General features: G+C 45.5%; 2 protein-coding genes across 8 annotated transcripts in view; one reads left to right on the forward strand and one right to left on the reverse strand.

Annotated features, from left to right (window-relative positions):
- Positions 1 to 6,997, forward strand: part of C10H16orf70 (chromosome 10 C16orf70 homolog) — a 32,945-nt gene extending 25,948 nt beyond the window's left edge. For all 3 annotated transcript variants that reach the window (XM_021408792.1, XM_021408790.1, XM_021408791.1), the window contains 4 exons: positions 1,676 to 1,719; positions 2,985 to 3,043; positions 4,441 to 4,513; positions 4,958 to 6,997. In XM_021408792.1, coding sequence (XP_021264467.1) covers positions 1,676 to 1,719; positions 2,985 to 3,043; positions 4,441 to 4,513; positions 4,958 to 5,047 — 266 coding nt within the window. In that variant the 3' untranslated portion in view covers positions 5,048 to 6,997. The remainder of the gene's footprint in view (positions 1 to 1,675; positions 1,720 to 2,984; positions 3,044 to 4,440; positions 4,514 to 4,957) is intronic.
- Positions 12,179 to 21,406, reverse strand: B3GNT9 (UDP-GlcNAc:betaGal beta-1,3-N-acetylglucosaminyltransferase 9). Of its 5 annotated transcripts, none has more exons than XM_021408795.1 (3): positions 18,964 to 21,406; positions 16,197 to 16,240; positions 12,179 to 15,452 (listed from the first exon to the last, which is right to left on the reverse strand). In XM_021408795.1, exon 3 carries the CDS (start codon positions 15,386 to 15,388, stop codon positions 14,141 to 14,143), a length of 1,248 nt encoding a protein of 415 aa, XP_021264470.1. In that variant the 5' UTR covers positions 15,389 to 15,452; positions 16,197 to 16,240; positions 18,964 to 21,406; the 3' UTR covers positions 12,179 to 14,140. The 5 variants fall into 5 exon arrangements, with proteins under 5 accessions (XP_021264470.1, XP_021264471.1, XP_021264468.1 ...); XM_021408796.1 differs by having other exon boundaries at positions 18,106 to 21,406; XM_021408793.1 differs by having other exon boundaries at positions 20,970 to 21,405.

The following is a 21,442-nucleotide window of genomic DNA, read 5'->3' on the forward strand; positions in this document are numbered from 1 at the left end:
ATGTGCTGCTTACTCTTGAAAGGTATATTCATCATATTCAGTACAAAGTGGTACTCAATAAAAAGTGGCGTAGTTGGGATTGAGAACAAGCAATCAACATATATCATCTACATGCTATAGGCAAAATTAAGTATGTCTGTAGTTTCCACTTGAAAATCTCCGAGCTCAGAAAATAGCATCATATGCTGCTCCCAGGTTCTCCTATGGGATAGCGGTGCTAATTCAGCAAGATACTTAGATGTGCACAGCTTTGTGCATGCAAGTAATCTAAACAAAGCGTGGGGGAACCTTCTTTGATGGTAAATCATTGTGATCCAAAGAACCTTCTTTCGTGTAGGTGATCTACTAGCACTATGTGTGTTTTGTCTGTGCAGGGGATACTGGATGCTTGTGAGGTTTTGGCCAGGGATGCGTTCTTCATCTGATTGGTTTACGCTGAAAGCAAGTAACTGTAAAATACAATTCTCCTGTGGATGTCACAGCCATTTGAGTGTGTAGAAATATGATGCCTGTATGCACAAGCTAATATGAAGATTGATTTGTAGCTCAGTCAAGAGGATAAGCATGAAAGTTCTGCTCAGTTTTTTTAAAATTGCGTTCCCTTAGGTTATAACGTAATACTTCAAATCCATTCATTTCTGATTCTTTTCATTCAGCTCCATGAAGCTCTCCTATACGCGTCCATTTCTTTGTTGTTATTCTTGTTTTAGTGTTTCTTTTTTCTTCACTTGTTTCGTTTCTAATTGACCCTTCTGTTGAGGAAATGCTGAGGACGTATAAGTTGACAACAAATGCTACAAAACACACAGAGAGCCCATCTTTTCCAATCTGGTGGCAGTGTGTGACACTTACTCTCTTCTATTCTTCAGCTTCAGACAGTGAATTGACAGAGTTAAGTTACGCAGTCACAAAGCTCTTTCACCGTAAGGAGACCACATTTGTCTAGCAGGTGGAAAATACAGAAGAGCTTTCAATCAAATTAAAGACTCTGCTATGTTTGGCTTCATTAGCATCTAGCTTCATTCCTCTTGCTTCAGGAAAATGCTTTAGTATTTAGAAGTCCCCAAATATATGTATAAAACAGTGCTTGAAACCACCAGCAGACAAGGCATTTCTGAGACTGTTAGCATAAATAGGATGCTGTCCTCACCTGCAGTTTCTCCCATTATTTCATGGGTTGTGGGTTTTTTTTGTTTGTTTGTCTTTCTGCAGTAGTGACACTGGGGGACTGTCGTTTCCAAGCTCTCTGTTTGCTGTGTTTTTGAGGGAGTGGTGCTTCAGCCCCAAGCCATGGGCTTTGCTGGCCTCCTTTCCAAATGCAATAGTGTTTGAACATGAATGGCACATTGTGTTATTTTGAGGACTGTCTGTGCTAGGCAACCTGTGCAGAGATGTCGTTTCCCTCATGCTGACATTCTTACACACAACAGGAGAACTTAAACATATATAGCACCAGGACTTGGAACTGGTAAATAGGCAGATTCATTTAATCCCATTAACTGGAGTTTAGTCAATGCTCTCGATGATTCAGGTTGCTAGTAAATGCTAGTCAATTTGTATACGAAATGATGTAATGCTTGCGTGTCTCCCTCTGTCTAAACCTCCCTAAATAAAGGATTACATGGGGCTCTGTTTGAGCATCAATTACAAAGGCTTGTCTGGTTTTCCTTCACAGATAGCGCCGATTCGCAGACTGAAACATGTACGACGTACAGTAAGGTAAGTCTGTACAGAACTGAATGGTTTCTTCCTTTCCCTAAGGCCCTTAAATGATCTATGCTGAATTTGCAATGCATTTTGAAGGAAGAATAGCAGTTGTATTATATTGTTTTAAAATATAAAATTTGCAAGCCAAAACTTAATGTGGTTATGCTTAGTGGTTCAAATGTTTAAGGACTGGAGGCATTTTAATAGTGCGCTTTGAGCAGACTTAATTACTGCGTGCTTTGCACTTTAGCATAGCTGCAGGTAGAAGCAGGACAGTGATACAGGAAAGCGAGAGAATGGTGGCTGGATGTTAACAGGAAGAGATGTTCTTAAACCAAATTGTCACAGAGCTTTTCAATCTCATGTAGCTTTTGAAGACATGCAGTAGCTAACTAACAAGGTCAAGCGTTGTTCCCTTTTCTTCTGGAGGATGCCAGTAGTCAGATGTTAGGCAGCAGGCCTTACAAAACTGTCACTGCCACTGTGACACCTCGTGAGGGCAGCAGACTGCTGGGGGATCACATGGCTTGCTGTCTGCTGGCTGAAATTCTCTGCAGTTAACATTCAGCCAGGGCCAGTGCTGTTTTCTTGGCTCCTCGGGCTCACTTTCCTTGCTGAATTCTGGGTCCCACACCAGAAAGAAAAAAAAAAAAAGTTGGTAGTCAGCAACGTGGAAGCTACTGTTCTTTGCTTTCTGCTTTAAATTACCTTTCATTCTTCAGTGCTTTGACCTATTTTGACTTTGTATGTGAAACTTCAGCTTTTGTTAAGTCTGTTTACAGTGATGAAAATTGCTGGAAATTCCCTGTCATTAAGTAGCACAGTTTTCCTCCTCTCTTCCCAACCTGCCTGTTAAATAAAGGAGGGGCTTTAGGGAAAGCTAGCAGGGATGATGTTTCCCCCTCTGCAAAAGTATGCCAAGGGGTATTTTGCTGAGGTTTCCCTCAGCTGTTTAGAGGACATTCACTCTTCCTGAAATGCTACAAGACTTTCCAGTTGCATTTTCAGTATAGGACTCGCTGAACTTTTATATAAAACTTAAAGCTATTTTGAGACAAAAACAAAAACAAACACTGAGAGCAATTCCTAACTCTGATAGTTTCCATTACTGAGTATAACTCCAGACACAAAGTACTTTTGTAAATACAGCTTCTATGTTAATCAGTAAATGAGCGTGTTGCGAAGATGGAGATGACTGTATTCCTAGATTGAAAAATAAAATAAAAAGAAGTTTTCCTGTTGCTTACTTTAACAGAAGGTCTTTGATATATTTGCAGTGGGACAGTATTCAGGACCTCCTGGGGCACCCTGTAGAGAAGCCAGTGGTACTTCACAGGTAAAGAAAGATCTTTCTTTTGCTTGGCAGGGATTGAGCTGATAACAGAGGATGGGTTTAGGTATAGGAAGATTATTTATAGCACTGACTGCTGCTGGGATTCTTTATTGTCAAAGTTTCATGCTTTTTGGCCAGGAACAAGTCTCGATAACTGCTCTCAGAGGAATTAAGGGCTGACATGCAGAAAGAGAACATTTCCAAAATTCCTTGAGCTGTAAAATCCAGTGGAGAGATAAGCAGCATACAAAAAGGAATATTTCTGCTTATGTATAATAAATAGTGTAGGTTGTTTATAGTACAGTCACAGACATTTCAACAGCATGACATCATACATCGGTATCTGGAACATATGGCAGCAGTCTGTCTGGAGAAGTTTGGCTTTTGGGTACGTGCACGGTTGTTCTACAGTTCTTTAGACTGACTGAAGATAGAACAGCATGCTTAAATTTACTCTGTTCCTGCAGGGTTTGAGCTGGTTGTTGGGCAAAATGGGCATTACCTGTTTGCAGATCTATTGTTCTGTGGTATGATAAGAAACTTATGTTTTATGTCAGGACAAGCGTAACTTACGGGTACCGTGCCCTTTCTTCCCCTTGCTCCTCTTTTATGCCAGTGAGATAGCGGTGAAACCATGTCAGATAAAGCTGGAGTGAGATAATGATTACATATAGCCCTTATATATTTTTTTTATGTGTTCAGGAGAGTAGACCATCCCGAATTTCCTTTACTGACCACATCTATAAATGTCTCAGACATGCAATTTGAGAAGCCTCCCAGTTACAAGAAAGGCCAAAAGCTATTTCCTCATGTTTTTTTTGGCTGTAATCTAAAATTCATTGCAGTGAGCAAGAATCTGCTATTGTTACATATACGGTCAAAAAATAAGCAGTGATGCATTCATCTTGAAATATACTGTGTAATAACATTGAGATTATTCAATTTCTGCACTGGAGAGACTAACTTTTAACGTGGGCTAATAGATAGCACATAGTGAATACATTTGAAAGAGGCCAAGAGACTGAAGAATGGCAAGGGATCTTGCACAAAAATAATTTGTAATAAATTATCGGTACTTCTGTCTTTCTACATATCTGTTTATTTTCAGAGTTCCTCCCGTCCAAGTTCTATGAAATAGAGTTTTCCTGTAGAGGTCGTTAGTAGCTTTGATTCCTTTCTCCCTGGTTGTTAGAAACCCTTCTGGAACATGAAGCAGAAGTATCCTCTGGCTCACACAGAAACTAGCAGTGCTCTTGTGTAGCATAGATTTGCTTTCTTTTTATGAAAGCCATTCCACGCAATAATGATACTGTAATTTTCATTATATTAATGAATGGATATTCTTGCAAGGAAGTTCCCAGTCCTCACAAGTCCATTTTCCCCCTTTCTCTTCCATTCAGGTCGTCATCTCCGAACAACACTAACCCGTTTGGGTCAACCTTTTGCTTTGGACTGCAACGAATGATCTTTGAGGTAAGGAGAAAAAGGTTTGATCTGCCTGAGCAAAAGAAGATCAAGAGTTTGCTGGTACTACTTCTTAAGGGCTTCTTATTTCATATCTCAACAAAAGCCAGCATTTAAGCTGTGTTTTTGGAGACGGTGGGCAGAACAGGCAACTTTCTAGTTCCTCTCTGAGGCTGTACATTTGCATGTTGATGCTGGCACTTCAGCTCTGTCACCTTCGACTTGCACTAGCAGGAGATGTATGAGCTCAGCTCCAAGTGCTGGTGGAGCGTGCTGGTGTCTCATGGAAGCCTGGAGACCCTTTTTATGAACTAGCCATGAGTTTTCTGCGCATGAGCTCGCTTTCCTTTGTTCTTGGAATTTCTTTGTTCAGGCGGATCGGTTCCGTATTTGCTATTTTCACTTGGTCTGCAGTTCTTCTAATTTTCCTTTTTCCCTGCCATCCTTTTGCAGGTGATGCAGAATAATCATATAGCTTCTGTTACTCTGTATGGCCCAACAAGGCCCAGCAGCCAGTTGAGAACATCGGACCTTCCCCAGTGAGCATCCCCTGCAAAGTCAGCTAATCTAAATGCTACAGAATTAGTACAGCGTGCCTTGATTTGCTGCCACTTATAATACGGAAAGCACGTTATGATTTTTGTTTCTTTTCAATGAGCCTTTCCACCCAGAAGCAGCGTGGAAAGGAAATTCTCTCAACCCTTCATCATGGGGCGTGGAACTGTTGATGGAGGAAAGCAGCTTTGGTGCCTGTGCCGTCATCTGTTCCTCTCGGTTGCCCTCATCCTACGCAGCACAGAGCTGGAGAGTGTCCCCCGTCTCCGCCAGCAGAAGGGGGACGTGGGAGGGGGACACGTAATGACTGCAAGAGTTGGAAGCACAAACTTTCTGAGCCTTGGAGCATCTGGAAGCAGGTATTGATTTTAGTCTGTTTGTGTTACTGTATTGATGTGGTGGTCACATTTTAAGAAAACGTATGCGTGTACATATATAGATATAAACACATTGATATTTCTGTGGCTTAGGACATCGTACCAAGTGTGACAAGGATGTATATATGTCCATGATTTCAGGCACCACATCTTCGTGTAACTTTAAACCAAGCAAGTAGCATGTGCATAATACTTGGTTGTAACATTTGCACTACATACACTTTAATTACTTGATAAATGTTTATCTTCACTGAGGAGCATCTGTGTACTGGGCGTGAGTGGGGTGTGATGGTTATTTAATGTACGCTGCGCATAAAGCTTATTTATACAGTGGATGGAGTTAATCCACCTTCCTGCACTAATACGTACTTGATGTGCTGAAACCATTTTTTTTCTGCCATGACTGGTTTACTGATTTTTTTCATATGCAATTTCAAAAAACACAATTCTGGAAGAGGTTATTTCTGTGATTGAATTACGTTTTAGTGATGAGGTTTGGTACAGTGTTTCTTACTCTGGAAAAAATGGATGAAGAAATAGCATTGCCTCACATCTCTCCGTTCCCGACCCCTTTTTTTCGTACTATTTTCTCAGAGAGTGAGAAGTTGTATCTAATGGTATCTCAGAAAGAATTCCCCAAGCTCTGCCATCACCACAAACACCTTTTCTGTCACTTTTGATGTACGATTTTAATTTATGCCAAAGGTTTAGCCAAAGACATCCTTCTTGTCGTTCCACCGTTCCTGTACGTAGATGCTAACCGCACACCCCACCCCAGCAGACAGGACATAGGCTTCTTTCTAGTTGGGAGATGCTGCTCGCAATGTGTTATCCCAGGAGGATACTTTAGGTTTCTAGTTCTCTTATCAGTCTTATTTGGGGGAAAAAGGTGGTCTGTCTTTGAAATATTGAACCCTTTTTAAAAATGGACAAGAGAAATGTATAATTTTATCCCATTTTTAATATTTTGGTGTAGCAACTTGTGATACATAGATGACAATTTTGTGAGTTTTACTATGTGTGTACAGATTTTGTAAATATGACATTTTTGTAATTTTAACTCCATGTACAGTGTAATCCTGTATAGTTTATCAACGAATGCGAGATAGGAAATCGAATGTTAACAAGTTTTGGATCTTGGACCAGTAGCAGGGATAAATGTGGTGTGTGTGTGAGACGTTCTTTGCCATTTAGTCTTCCTGTATACTGTGATACTCTAAAATGTTTTGCTAAAACAAACAAAAAAAAGCCACGCGGAGAATCTAATGGATAAGGAAAAAGTTATTGTTTACCTTTATCCCTAGGTGTCACTCCTGTTGAATCCCTGTTCAATCTGTGCTGTCTCCTGTGATCATTGCTTGCTAAGAAAATTCTATGCCTCAACCTTCCTTTTGTTTCCTCTCTAATTTTAATTTCATTTTACATAGCCCTTCTGTAAATTAAATGGAATAATAATGAGCATGTACACTGAAAGAAAAATAAAACGAGACTCTCAGTTACTGTTTTTGTGTTAAATACAGTTACTGGGTGTTTTTGTAATAAAATCATGGATGTTCCTGCATTTTTTTTTCCTTATCAATTAGTCCTTTTATTTTACTGTCTTTCAGATGTGATATTTGAAATACCTTACTATCGTCCCTCCTTTTACAGCACGTTCTCCAAAGCAGCAGTACAGGCAGGAGCACACACTGCAGCCTGTGTCACAGCAGGCACCTGAAATACGGTGTCATTACTTCCCCTGAAACAGGGGAGGAGAGCCTTTAAGGCGTGGAAAATAACTTGCACTGTGTTTAATGAATGCCATCATTCCACCTACGTCAGCCTTCAGGTTTTTCCCTCAAACTGATCAAGTTCTAAGGCGTTTGGCATTGCACAGCAGGGCAAAAAATGCCTGCAGTCAGAAGAGCAGACGTGGTTTCTCCTGCTGCTTGCTTGCACCTCGAAGTCCTTCAGCAGAGCTGAGAGCTTCCTGCAGGGGCGAGTGTTTCTCCTGCAGGTGGAGCAGCACCCGGCTGCCTCTGCGCCGTGCCCTGCTGCACCGTGCAATGGCTTTGGTCACATTGTGCTTGCCGTGCTCGCAGAGAATTGTAGGATCTCTGACTGGAGATGGTGCGCATGTTTATGCTCCATATGAAAACGTGATCATACTGCTAATAATTTCAATTAACGTTAATAAATCCTTTTCTAACAATGACTTGGTTTTAGCTGCAGGAGGAGAAATTCTTGACAGAACAATTTGAGTAATGGCTACGCAAATGCTCCCAGTGTCCCCCAGCTATAATTCTCCAGGAGTGGGAGGTCAGGACTGTGTAGCCCGAGGTATTTAACAGCTTCAGTGCTCCCACTTCACTTGAGGTACTTGGGTGAGTCAAAAAAAAATAATATATATGTCGTAGATAATGAAATGTTCCCTCTTAATAACTCAGAGGCTTCTCAAGGTTGGTCTTGAGGCGTGGAAGAAAACTTGCTTTGAACAATCTTGTTCAGGCTCTAAGAAAAACACAGCTCATTACCTTGCTGTGACTTGTTCTTACCTCCTTTGCTCCCCTGTTGTAACCTTTCAATTTGCTGGCAATTTCTTTTGTAAGATGAGAGAGCTTTTTGTCCATTAGAAGATCACCCTGGCCCCTCGCCTTGTGTTTAAGATCTATTAAGAGCACTTTGCTGCTCTGCAGATCTGGGCAGGAGGAGGAGAGAAGGAATCTTCAAAGATAATTTATCAGTGAGGAATGAAAGCACTTTCCCCCAACTTCTTGACTTTGGCTTGTTCTTTTTGGTTTCAGTCTGCAGTTTTTGTTCAGAAGGACATGGAGGGAGAACGTGGGACAGCAGTTCTGGGTGTTCCCCACTTGCCCGTTGTAGGTGCAGGTGTTCATAGCTCGCTTCTCTCAGATTGTTTGTTTAGCTTGCCGCTATCTGGACTAAGCCAAGCCAAGCAGTTCCTGTTCGGATGCATTTGGGCAGCTGGTGTGGAGCCCTGAGGACTTCTTGGCATGAAGAGCTAAGGAGTAGGGGGGGAATCATGGCAAGTCTGAAGTGACAGGATGGAGAGAGAATTGAGCCTGGAGGTGAGAGCGCATGCACACATTTGTCTGCTGGGCTTTGAACATTGCAGTGTTTTCCATAGTATTTCACTTGTTTGTGGTTAATAAAGCTGATCTTGGAGCCCTTCTGTCTGGAGGTGAAGCTGACCTTCCTTCCCATGCCCACGGGCCTGCAGGCAGCCTCTGGTCTCCTGGGAGTGTTCCAAGCAGAGCTGCTGGATATCACCAGAACCCTCTGTTCCCAAAAACGCAGTTCCCATCAAGAAAACCGAATTTTCTGCTGCCAAGAACTGTTGTGCTTCTAATTTGTAACAGATCGTTTTGCTGAAATGGCTGTCAGGTGGTGTGTGAGAACTGATTCATGCGTTAAGGTCATTCACATTCCCATCAAAACTATGAAAACCAGAATCTTTCCTGGGGCTCAGTAACTCAGCGAGAGGTGATCCATCCTTATAGGGCTGGCTGGGCACTCAGCCCGCTCCTTCCAAGGGAAACCAGGGGTGCTGGAGCCTGGTTTTTGGGGTTGTGATGCAACAAATGTTCTGAGCTAGCTCAGGTACAATTATTTCATGTCTGCTTTTGTCCCACAGACGCCTCAGCTGTTTTCCCTCCTGTATCATGGTTGCACTGACACAAAGGCACTCTTCCGTGGCTTAGTTGATCAAAAACAGCTTGGTGCAACAGATGTAGCCAGGTGAATACATCCCAGCCTGTTTTGTGGGGTTAATGAAATACACATCAGCTCTGGTTCGTGCTTTTCATGCAAGGTATGGCCCAGGATGTTCCAGTGGTAAGGCAAGGTTGAAGCAAAATAAGAGGAAATTGAAAATGAAGCTTTCTGAAGATGCAACTCTTAAGCATAAAATGGCATCAAGAGTTAAGGAAGTAGGGGGCCAGACATAAATACATGACCTTTTCTCTTCCATTCCCTAATTCATTCCCCTGTAAATGCTATTAGCTTGGTCATTTTGAAGTATGTATTGCAGGTTTGGAAGCTGGTTTTAAGTGTCTTAACATTTCAGACCTGTGCCACAGATTCCTGCTAATGCTTAACTTTAATTCCATTATTAATACCCCTTTGGGGAGTGTTTATTTTCAATACCAGTCTCTCTAACACACATACACACACACACACACACACACCAAAAAACCAACCCCTTCATGATTACAAATATGCATTCACATCAAGTAATCAAAGCAGCCTGAATCACTTTGTTCCCTTTTCTCCTCAGCTGGTTCAAGTGAGTTGCAGGAGAGCCTTGGGATGGCCAGTGCTGGTGGGAGCTGCTTTGGCCCTTGGAGGGACTCAAATGCACTCATGCTTTGGGTTTTAGTTTCCTCTCTCATTCCTCAGTTCAGTTTTCTCTAAGCCTGAAAAAATCATGGGAGATTGAATTTGAAAGTTTTACTGGTTTTGATCAGTTTCAGTGGAGTTAGTAACATCATTAGTGAAATGCATGGGGCTGACTTTCAGGGCTGCTGAGACCTGCAGCTCCAGCTGGAAGATACAACTCGAGGGTGCAGAAGTTCTTCAGACTGACATTCTTCACCTCCCCAAGCCTGCAGGTCTCTCGGTGCTCTCCGGGCAGGATTCTTGGTTCTCATATTCAGCGAGGATCCTGAGATGTTTGATTAGTTTTTTGCTGCTTGATCTTGTAGTTGGGCTTTGCTTCTGAGAACCTGCTGCAACAAGATGAATAACTAAGCTGCAGACTGGAAGCACAGTATTTTAACACTCCATTGCTTCAGAACCGTCCTTGGCTTTTTTTTTTTTCTGGTGTCTAAGCCAGCAGTGGCCTGACCTAATGATGGATCTTGGCATTCCCTACCAGTTTATGCCTTTGGAGATGCGTTCAGAGGTGCTGAATGTGAGGCTCAAGCCAGCCTTATAATGACCAAATCTGGCTGCTTATGTACAGTAGGAAAAAAAAAAAGACCGTGCAGATCTCTGGGTTTCAATAAAACCTACTGTGCTGTATTAGCTTCAGATATTTGTCTGCCCCAAGGGAGTCTGCCTGCTTTGGTTGCTACTGGTGCCCGCAGAGGACTTGTTTTTGTTTTCCTTTCTCGTCGTGGGTTATGGTAATGAATGGAACTGGCAAGCAAGGTTTTATGTGAAGCCCTGCCTGGTGCAATGAATTAGCCACTTCATAAACCTGCCCCGAATTTCCTTCTGAAATGGACTGTTTGGGGTTTCCGGGAGGTGTGAGGAGAGGCTTTGCAGAGCTCGAGTTGATGAGATCTGTGTTTATTCTGCGAATTTGGTTGCATTTAGAGGGGTAAAGCGGAATGATCACTGCCTGCTTTTCATGCACTTAATGCAGGAGTTAATGTGCCTTTGTGCTCTCCTCTGTGCAGGCCAAAGAGGTTTGTATGGAAAGGAAAGCTCTTTGCAGGAAATGCAGAGATAGTTCCGTTGCTGCAGCTGAAATTAGGTACTGAAGTTTGTGTCTGAGCACCTGGAGCTAACAGCTTCATTTCAGAGCAGCATTTCAGTACTCCTCAATGGTCACTGCTGCCGAAAAATTGGGTCAAGTGTAAGATTTTAAATGTGTTTCCCCCTTGAGCCTGTCAAGTGTACTTTTAGCACTGTAGTTCTGTAAGTATCCCAGTTTTTCCTTCTTGATGCAAAGCATGCAGCAATGTGCTTTTCATGCATCTTGCAATCTCTGCCTACAAGGAGGGTAACTGATCCGTCCCTGTCTGATAATCTTCTGCATGCTCCGTGTTCCCCTAACAAGCTCCACTGGAGCATTCCGAGCTGAGGATCCACACCTAGCAGCTCATCAAAAGGAGGTCTGCAGAAGATCTTACCTACTCATTCTCATGCACACCTAGGATTTTAGGGCATTCCGAAAAAGAAACTGTCTCTAGTCAAAGGCTTTTTGCCTGCAGTGACAGTAAGCAGTTTAATAAAATGCAGTGGGCACAGCTCTGCCCTCTGGAATTTCCTCAGTGCGTTACTTCTGGTGGTGTCTGGGGTCTGTAAACTTCCAGCTCCACTGCAGAAGCAAATGGAAACTTTTAAGACCAGGTTAAATGGGCCTTGCAGCGAAGATTGGCAAATAGAAGCAGATGTACCTTTTGTTAATAACATTAGATTTATGTTCACTGGACAAAGAAATGAGCTGTTCCCCTGACGGAGGCAATGCAGAGAACAGTTTGCCCTAGGTCTGTTTCTGCCACCCACCCAGGTGTGTGCCGGCACAGGTGGCTCACAGAATCACAGAACGGGTTGGTTTGGAAGGGACCTTGGATGTCATCGAATTCCAGCCTCCTTGCCCTGGGCAGGGCTGCCAGCCACTGAAGTGCCGTGTTGAACTGCGGCTTTGATCTGGGACAAAATGTGCTCATTAGTGCTGCACTGTGGGCACGCTGCTGTATTGTGGGCACACTGTGGATCTGAAGACATTACGGAAGGAGGAGCCAAACATTAATGCATCTCCAAGCTCAAAAGGAAGATCTTAATAAGGACTGCTGAACCTGACTGGCTGCTTTGTAGGAAGTCACGAGGTAAGCTGTGTTTATTTTTCTATTGTTACCATTAAACGAAGTCCAGCATAAGGGAAGACTTACCGAGTTGTCCAAAACAGTGAATACTGCATTTTCACGTTGCTGCTTTCATGAAAAAGACACGTGGTGTTAGTGGAGTGCGTGTACAGATGTACTCGATAAACTCACTCTGACAACTGGAGGCATGCCTGCATGCTGTGCTTTAATCATGCTATAAAGAATTTCCCAGGCTGTAAACTAACCACAGGTAACACATTTCTCGTAATTCCGTACATATCACGCATGGTAGCAGATGGGTACAGCTGGCATTCACCCACCAGTGAAGCTCTGGCTCATTCCCACTCATTTCTCCTTGTACAGCTCATGCGAAAATTCTGTATTTCAGGATTTCCTGAAAATACCCTAATTCTGCTTATGGCCCTTTGATTTCTACGTAGACAGCCTTTCCCAGGAAATACATTTTTGTGAGGCTTGAACTCTGAAGATGAAGGTAACATGTAACATTACGAATACTGATAGGTATTGCAAGTTTTTTTTCCTTCATTGTATGCCCAGCTGATAGACTAATGAAGTCAGCCTAGAGCCGGATGGGAGGAAGGATGTACCCAGGTCTGAAATGCAGGCTCTGATGAAAAGAAGGCAGCTTCCTGGAGATTTACGACTGACTGCCATTTCCTTTGAGGCTGCATGGATGTGCCCTCCTGGTGGGGAACAGCATCTGGAGTTCTCTGAGGGATGGGAGGGGGGGTTGTTGAGGGGGAAGAAATTACAAAAGGATTAGCAAATACGGCTTCAGAGGGGAATCCAGCTTTTTAACCTTGGTTCTGAGGGATTTGCTGTTCGATATCCAAGAAAGGGATGTTCTTTTATGGTAATCTGCTGCTAGAAAAACAAAAGGCTTTGAACTATTGACTGTTCTTTGAAAGGCTAAGCAGTCCAGTGTTCTTATATTTAAAATACTTATGAAGTTATAGATTAACTGAAACATGGAAAGTCCTTTACCAACAGAAAGAATGCTTTTTTTTTCCCTAAACTTTAGAAAGGCTTTTATTCTGAAGCTCTTTTGTTTGAAGACTGCTTTCTCCCTTCACATGACACCCGCAGCAATGCTGAAAGTCTTGGCTGTTCTTTGCAGTTGACTGTACGCCAGGAAGAGCACTGAGGTCCAGAGAAACCAGCCCAGTCCATTGACAAGATTTCCTTTGGTTTGAAGAAGCTCTCAAAAGCGATGCAACAGCAGCTCTGCGTGATTTCACCCTCACAAGCAAAAGCCCAAAGGATCTCTCTAGATGCAAGCCTCCTGAAGATCTGCATTAAACGCTGAGAGAGGTGGGTGCTGCTGGAAAACTTTGAGTTTTCACAGAGTGCCATTCAGCACAGTGTAGAGAGTCTGAGCTCGCTAAAGTGCCGTAAGATGGTCCCCTGAGTCCTGACAGTGTGTCAGTGGAGCATGTATCTGAACTCATACTGATACGAAGAATGCTTCGTAAAGCCACTCCTTCCCAGTTATTTACTCACGTGTCTTCTGCTCAACCGGCCTTGTCAGCACCGAGCTTGTTTTCTTCTAGTCCATGCTGTCTGCATCATATGGGACCCCAACTCAATAGCTGTTCTTTTCTGAGGCTTACAGAAAGCCAATCAGGCAGTGGTAATTTTGTTTGCGCATCCACTGAGGACAGCTGATTTCCTTAACTCTAACTAACTGTGTAGTTCAATCGTTTCTCATTTAGTCCAAGTAACTCCAGCCCTAATAAGCTGACAATGATCTCTGTGCTCCTTGGCTTCATCTCTTTCCCTCATCCTCCTTCCATTTTGCACATCTCTAACAATGCTGAAAAATCTCCATGGATTGCGTTTTGCAGTCCATGTCTGTACACGTTGACCTGCTAAGCACTACTGTAATTCTAATAAATAATAATAAATTAAACATATTGTTATGATTATTTGGACATGTTAATGGAGAAGGATCTATATGGTGTGTGTGAGCAAATGTGGAATTCTGGCAAATTCCTGCCCTAGTTTGTTGTCTTGTAAATAGGCTGTGCTAAGACACTGTACTTCTAAAATCTGTTCATTTAGTTGCAAACCTTCCAGGTTCCCTTTCTCAGATGGTTTGCCACTGTGTTTCTGCTGCCAATCTGCCTACATTAACTGAGGGGTGATGCCTGCGTTGCTCTTTGACCTTTCCTTTTCCACTGGAAAGGCTTCTTCACTTGCCTCTTCTGCGTACAGGAAAGCCTTGGGCTATGGAGCAGGTTCCACATGAGCCAGATCTCAGCAACTTTCAGACTGTGAACTACCATCAGGTCCTTGTAAAAACAGGGGTCAAATGTCTGTAGGTGCGGGGCTGCAGAAGGCTTGACAATACCAAAGGTCTTGAATCCTTCATGCAAAATGGGTTTAAGGTTGATTCTCTGTAAGCACATGCCCAAAAAAACATCATCGATGGGGAAGAGTTCCACCTCTCCGCAAGCCCTGGACAGCTTTCTCATAGTGCAGCTGGACAGCAGGAAACCTCCTCCTCCTGCATAGGCTGGGTAGATGCTGAGGCCATACATGGTCTCTGGGATATAGTATTTACTCTTCCGGGTGCGGATGGGACGGGCATTGTAGATGATGTCCCCAACAAAGAGGTCCTCGGCGGGGTCATGTCTCTCGAGGAAGTCAACAATGTTCTCGATGTTGACAAAAACATCAGCATCGCCTTTAAAAATGAATTTCACATTGTGGCAGAATTCAGCAGCCCAGTTCAGGAAGTGGATCTCCTTCAGGGTCAGGTTGAAGAAAGTGTCCATGAAATCCCAGAGTAAGATGTCCCTGTATGCCTGGCTCTCCTGGTGCATGAGGGTCTCCCACGTTGCCAATGATGTCCTATTCTTTGGTGTTCCCAGGAGGAACACTCGCTGAATCTGCTCCCCATTCACCAAACCCTCCCTGCCCCAGGTTTTCCGAACAATCTCCCGTCTGTCGAAGTCCTCAACTACCGATTTGATAGCAATGAGCAGAAAGGGACCTCCAGGTATTCTCCTGCATTTCTTGGGCTGGTTAATGAGGAGGTTGAAGTTCCTGTTGTCCTTGTTGAGGAGGTAACGCTTGAAGTTGAAGGCAGAATCAGTTGACGGGGCTGGGGTTGTAGTTTGGACCCTGCCATTAGCCACTTCTGTTCGTCTAGTGATATGAATCAGTCGAGGTCTGGGTATTGTTGCCTCAGTTGGTGTGGGTCTCCCAGGTGCTCTGGGGTCTGAGAATATTCTCTGTGTTACTGAAGGCTTCTTCTGTGTCGGCTCCTTGTTCCCTTTGGGGGCTAAATACTCCAGCTGGGAGTAGAGCACCGAGCAAAGTGCTACCACCAGGAAAAGGGTACAGATCGCATCCCCCTTGAGATGAACTCTCATTGTCCCTGCGGTCTTCCTGGGGCTGTTAAAGGCTGTGGCTGAGCTGTCTGGCACAAGCGTCCATCTGTAAATGAATGCACAGCACATCAGCAACGAGGATTTACAAAACCAGCCTGCAAGTTCATTTTACTTTGCACACACCAGGACATGTTAAGGGAACTCGCTGAAAGACACACGGGTCATAAACCTAACACAGATCCCCGTGCTCTTGCTCTGTGACTTGGGTAAGCGTTCAGTCACCGAGAAGTCATCCAACACCCTGAAATACAGCATGAAACCAGCCCTTCCTCCCCTCTCCCTCTCTGCCAAATACTTTATACCATTTCAAAGAATTCTCTGCTTAGGGAAGAAGCTGGAGAATGATGGACAATGCCATGCTTCCAGAAATCTTTACTTATTTCTTCTGCTGTGGTCCCTTGGCTGATGGGCAGATGGTCAGTGGCAGTGTGTCTGGTTGGGCAGTCGCTGGAGCTCTTCCCTGATCACAAAGTGAGCTCTCCTGAACCAGCTATGATCTGTGCCTTCAGAATGAATGCATTAGGCATGCTCTTGAATGCACACAGGGCCTTTTTACCACGAGTAATCTTTATTAATCTATCTTTATTAAGCTATTCTAAATAACTTCTCTTCCATTACTAAGGTTGGAAGGGGCGTGTTGCCACTGCCAACTTGCTCCTAAGCAGTAAGTGAGAAGCATGCAAATGCTTCTGTGCACAGAAGCACAGCAGAGACTGGCATTAGAAATGTTTCATTCACACATGAGAGGTGAAGCTGCCCTGTGCAATACAAGATTTGATGCCCCACTTACGCTTTTCCCAGAAGACCTTCTGTCTCATTCGATCAGTCCTTCAGCTGCAAGGGAAAAAAGAGAGTTAGAAGAAGGCAGAAAGCAGGTGAATCTGGCTCAGGGGAAGAGCCGTCTGTAGCCATGTTCAGATGCGACTTACAGATGGATCTTGCCTGTCCTGTGTTAGTAGAAGATACCTGTGAAGGTATTAGAATTTTCTGTTACCATCTTTGAACTAGCTGAAGTTCAGCCAGCTGAGTGTTTGCCAGAGCACTGCTACTTGGGTGGGTTCTGGCCTCAGCCAGGATCCCCTTTAGCTCAGTGACATCGTTTTTCAGCAAGTCCCTTCTCACTGTTGTGGGCTGTATCACGTGCTGATTGTTTGCTAGCTGTGAATTTTGGGTCAGCCATAAGATAACCTTTTTGAAGCTCAAAATGAGATGGACAAGGCTGTAATTACAAGTATGAAACCAGTGGCACAGCATTACTCCCAAGGATCTAGGTGACGTGAAAAAGGCAAGTTGATTTCTTGCCTACCTCCATTACAGCGGTTAGATGCACATTTCTTGGGCCTCTTCATTTGAATGTTTTTTCATTGCTACTTAACCCCATCTCCAGGTTATTCTTGAAGTGGAGAGCAGTTTGTCATCCTATGGCACCACTGATCTTTTCCCCAAGTGCAGCTCCGACATACTGACCTTTGCATTGCCCCCACCCTTCCCCCAGCCTTACTTTCCCAAGTGGCTTGCTTAGTATTATATATAATATATAATAATATATAATATACCTGTTTCAGGTAGCTTTAAAATCATTCTCTGCCAGCTCCCCCAAACTAGCATGGAGGCATTTCTGCTACTTGTGCTCAGTAGGATACACCAGCACTGCACTCCAGAGTGAGCAGGAGATGCACAGCTCTGGGCAGGATGGATCCTGACCGTTTAGGTGTCTCCGCTCATTTCTTTCCTCATCTTGATAGCATTTTTTTTTCCTTTGTCTATACAAAAGTTTGATCTTATTTCAGCTGTCATACTCCAGATGGTAATTAGGGAGCTGGATAAAAGTCCTGGCTCTTTCTCATGTTTAATTTTATCAGCTACGGTTTGGAATGAAATAATGGAACTCATGATTTCCATGACTTACAGATTTATCCTGCCAGAATCTCCGAATCTAGCAATAAGGGCCCACAAAAGAAGCCAATAAAAACCCTGAATTGTTTTAAGACTTGGCTGATAGCCCAGATTTTCTTCTGTGTTTTCACTTATTGAAAGAAAAGAATCCAAAACAGCGATTTTTGTGCTGAAATGAAGCAGTTTGGCGCTGAACATAGACATCCAGTCTTCAAGAAGAGCTGCCAGCCTTCAAAGCGATCCCTTGATTGAATTATGTGGGTTTCCCGGTCAGCATTAGTTATTTCCTTCTTTTGAAAGAAATGCTCTCAGTCATTACACAGGTGCCAGCTCTGTCTGTGGGTGTCAGCATGGGGAAAGCTGTCCTGTCCCTGAATTCAGAGCAACCAATGACTCTGGCAGAGACTGCCACGTCCTGAAGCCAAAAGGGTTATTCATCCTCCTTGGCACTGGGGGCAAAAATAACAATAATAACAACTCCAGGGCTTTCAAAGAGAGCAGGAGATATGTGATGCCAAACAATAGAGCATGTCCTTGTGCCATGTGCCTGATGAGCAGAGAGCCCAGCTGGAGTGATTCAGGGCAGAACAGGAGGGTCCTGGCAGGGGTGGGGGCCAAAGAGGCAGAGATGCAGGGTGGTAGGGCAGGGGGCACATGGCTGGCCGGGCAGTGGGAAGAGCCAGAGGAGCCAGCTCCTGATTTTCGTTCATTTGAGAGATTCTGACAGCTAGCCAAGGGATGCTGCAATAAAAACAATTAAAAGACAATTTAAAAAATAAAACCTGCTTGCCCTTCATTCTCACATGATTGACGTGAAGCCTTGGGCTCATCCTGGAAATGTTCTTCTCTTGCAGCGGCTGCCACATCTCCGTTACTTGGCGCTTCTGCTCACTCGTGGGGAAAAGGCTTTGGATCCCATTCCTGGATCTCAGTAATGATGGCTTGGTGATTCTGGCGTGCTGCTTTGTGCTGGGAGAGTGGTGACTCAGCCTGCTCAGCCTTGGGAAGAGCAGCTGTGATATTAAAGCAAGCTGCAAACGTGCTACGTGGAGGAAGAGGGTCCAGAACAGCAAAGCATAAAAGTGGTCAACCCCAGAGCACACTGCCCAGCAAGCATTTCCACCCAGGTCTTCTCCCTCTCTGCTGGCAGTTTTGGGTTGTGCAACAGAGGGGCTGCGCTGCTGATGGAGATGTCTTGCCTGCTTCTCTGTACAAAGTGCTAAAGGAAGCGCTGGGGGCTCTCTGAGTTTCTGCAGTCCTCAGAGGAACCTGGAAAACTGGGGGTGTTGGGGGTGTTTTGAGGCAGCACTTGTGGCTATTTGTTTTTGCTTTGTGTTGCTTGAACCTGTTTCATGGGAACAGCACCCAGCGCTGGGGATCTGCCTGCAGCAGGGGGGTCTCTGCCTCCCAGCTCTTTTCTGGCAGCTCTCGTCGTGTAACTGGAGACCAAGGAGCGGTTCAGTTCGAGGAACCTGACGGTGACTGCTCAATGTCCATCGTGAGCAAACCCGCAGGTGGGACTGATGTGGGCCAGTAGAAGGAGAACTTTGAGACCCTCTGTGCTTCTCTGCTTCATCTCCTCTGTCAGCTCCACCCAACGCAGTGGTGGAACCGCTCCTGTGCCACATCTGCCCATGTTAAAGCCACGCGACAGCACTCACCTCCCCGCTCACGGTGACACTGCTCTCAGCCTGCTGCTGCTGTCCTGCTGTGGAATCCCAGCCCCTGGAGAACCTCACAACAGAACTGGTGGGAAGAGGCAGTGCTTTTCGGTTCCTCGACCCTGCCTCGTCTGCCAAAGCAACGCTGGCCAGCTCTTGTGCTGGAAAACCACGTGTTCTTGTGACCATGTCCTGTACATCAGCTCCTGCAAGCGCTGAGGACCTTTGGGACCCCCAAAAGAAATCTCCTCCCTAGTGCTTGATGTTTCTGCAATTTCTGGGCTGTTTGGCAGCTGTGGGAACTTCACCAGCAGCTTGCTTGACGCTGCAGTTTATCAGATTTTCTATTCTTCTTTCAGCCTCTCCCCCTGCATTGCCCCGCCCCTTGGCCCAGCTCTGGGAGCAGGCTCTTGCTCCAGGCCGGGCAGAGGAACAGAGCTCCCATTCACAGCACTGCTCCCAGGTGATGCTGCCTTTCCTGCAGACCTTCCCCTCCTGCTCACAGCCACGCTGGCTTCTGACAGCCTTTGGGGATGCCAGGAGCATCCCAGGCTCCTTCTGCCTCCTGTTGCTTTGAAACACAGCAGATTGGTCTCAGTGCAAATCTTGTGCAAGACTGCATTTTGCACTGGTGCCTGGGCTCTGTGGGGTGCTGCAGGAAAACGTCAGCACCCAGTGCATGAAAGCATGCACAAAACTGCTCACATTTAGTGGTTTGTGCTGGTTTTGCAGCCTTTAAAAGAGAACAGTTCTGTGCGTTTGACCAGGGGAGGAAGCCCTCTTTATTTGCAGTTTGGCTGTCATGTAGCAAGCTCTAGTTCTGGCACGGCTTCTTTTTTGTTCTTGTTTCTTTGATTTGGTTTGGTGTAAAAAAAAAAGAAATCATCAAAGAAGATGCTGTAAGTGGCTTTGGTGCCAAACAAGTCCCTTGTATGCGCACTGCAGGATATCTGTGAAAAGGTCCCATTTGCAGCTCTAGAATTAACAGTGGTGCTGAGTGATCTGAGCGTCTTGCCCAGAAGACAGGGCAGGCTGAAACAAAGAGACGCCCTTTGGCACGCTGCTTAGCGCAAAGCCCTACGAAAACCAAGTAAGAAAAACAGTCTCTATGCTGCCTAACCAGAAAAAAAGCCTGTCTGGTTCCATTCTGAACTCCCTAAACAAAGTGAGAGCAGGCTGTAGGGTTTGATTAGCTGGATGTCTCAGCAGAGCTCTCCCAGGGGTCGGGAGCTGGAGCCAAGAGAGGGCAACGCGGGGCCACCCGGTGCTGCGGGCTCTGCCTGTGGGCAGATGGCATCCCTGCTGCTATGGAGCAGGAGCCCCTATTTCTCTCCCAGCTTGCCCCAGTGCTGCAGTGTGGGGCTCCATTGACTCCCAGCTGGCTGCTCCTGTTGTACAACAGCCTCCTGCAGCCTGGCCTGGCCTGGCGAGGCATCAGGAGATGGCAGTTACATGGTGTCAGCGTGGCCATCGTGTCACACCTGGATACAACCGTGAGAGGCACTTGGTGCTGCCATGCTGACAGGACAGCCCGAGTGTCTCGAAGCTGTCAAAAGCTCCTACAAGTTGTGCTCAGCAACTTCCTGCCTCACTCTTCTCTTTCTCTTCCAGTTTCCCACGTTTCGCTCTGAGCACACAGCCATGAAAGCCCAGGGAGAGATTCCCATCCTCTCGTTGGAGAGAAGCAGTTTTCCCTTGCAGTGCACTGCAGCCATGGAGAAGCCTCTGCAGCCACTCTCTAAAAGAAGCCCCAAACTTTCTGCTGTGACAACCGAAAACATGCACAGAGTGTTCTATGGAAAGCAAAGCACAACCCATGCAGGGCGAGGGCTGTGTGTTTGGAGGCTGCAACGGCAAGTTTGGGGTTCTGCAGGCAGACACATTGCAAAAGCCATGATGCAGAGGGAAGAGCTGGCAGAGGGGAGCGCGGCAAGGAGGAAACACAAGAACTCCCACTGCTCGTGGCGCGGCTCTGCCCCGATGGAACACACGCAATGTCTACTTACATCCCATTTGATAGCGCGGATCCTGCGTCCCCTCGGTACTGTCCCAGCAGCGGGCTGCCAGGCAGGCACATCTGGATGTAGTTAGCGGGAGACATTCTTCAGCCTTTCAGCAAAACCGAGGAAATCCTCGCCGAGCCAAGCGGGGCTCTCCCCCTGCACCCCGTGCTGCGGTCACGCTAGAGCCCCCCACGCCCCCCGCATGTCTGCGCTGTGCTGGGGGGGCTCGGCCTGCAGGCGTCCCCCACGATGGGCACCGTCTGCCCGTGGTTGGAGGGGTGGAAGGAGCAGCCGCACTGGGGGAAGGAGCTGGCTGCAGACCCAACACCGGCACGTGACCGGCGGCCGGGTGCGCAGCTGTCCTGCAGCACAGAGCACAGCGACGGACATGGCTGAGCACGGTGCCAGGCTGGGGTCCCCTTGGTTCTGCTCTTTTTCTGGCTAAAACAACCAGAAAATAAAGGATATTTTTTATT

The sequence above is a fragment of the Numida meleagris genome, chromosome 10 (genome assembly GCF_002078875.1).
Source record: "Numida meleagris isolate 19003 breed g44 Domestic line chromosome 10, NumMel1.0, whole genome shotgun sequence".
Taxonomy (NCBI): Eukaryota; Metazoa; Chordata; class Aves; order Galliformes; family Numididae; genus Numida; species Numida meleagris.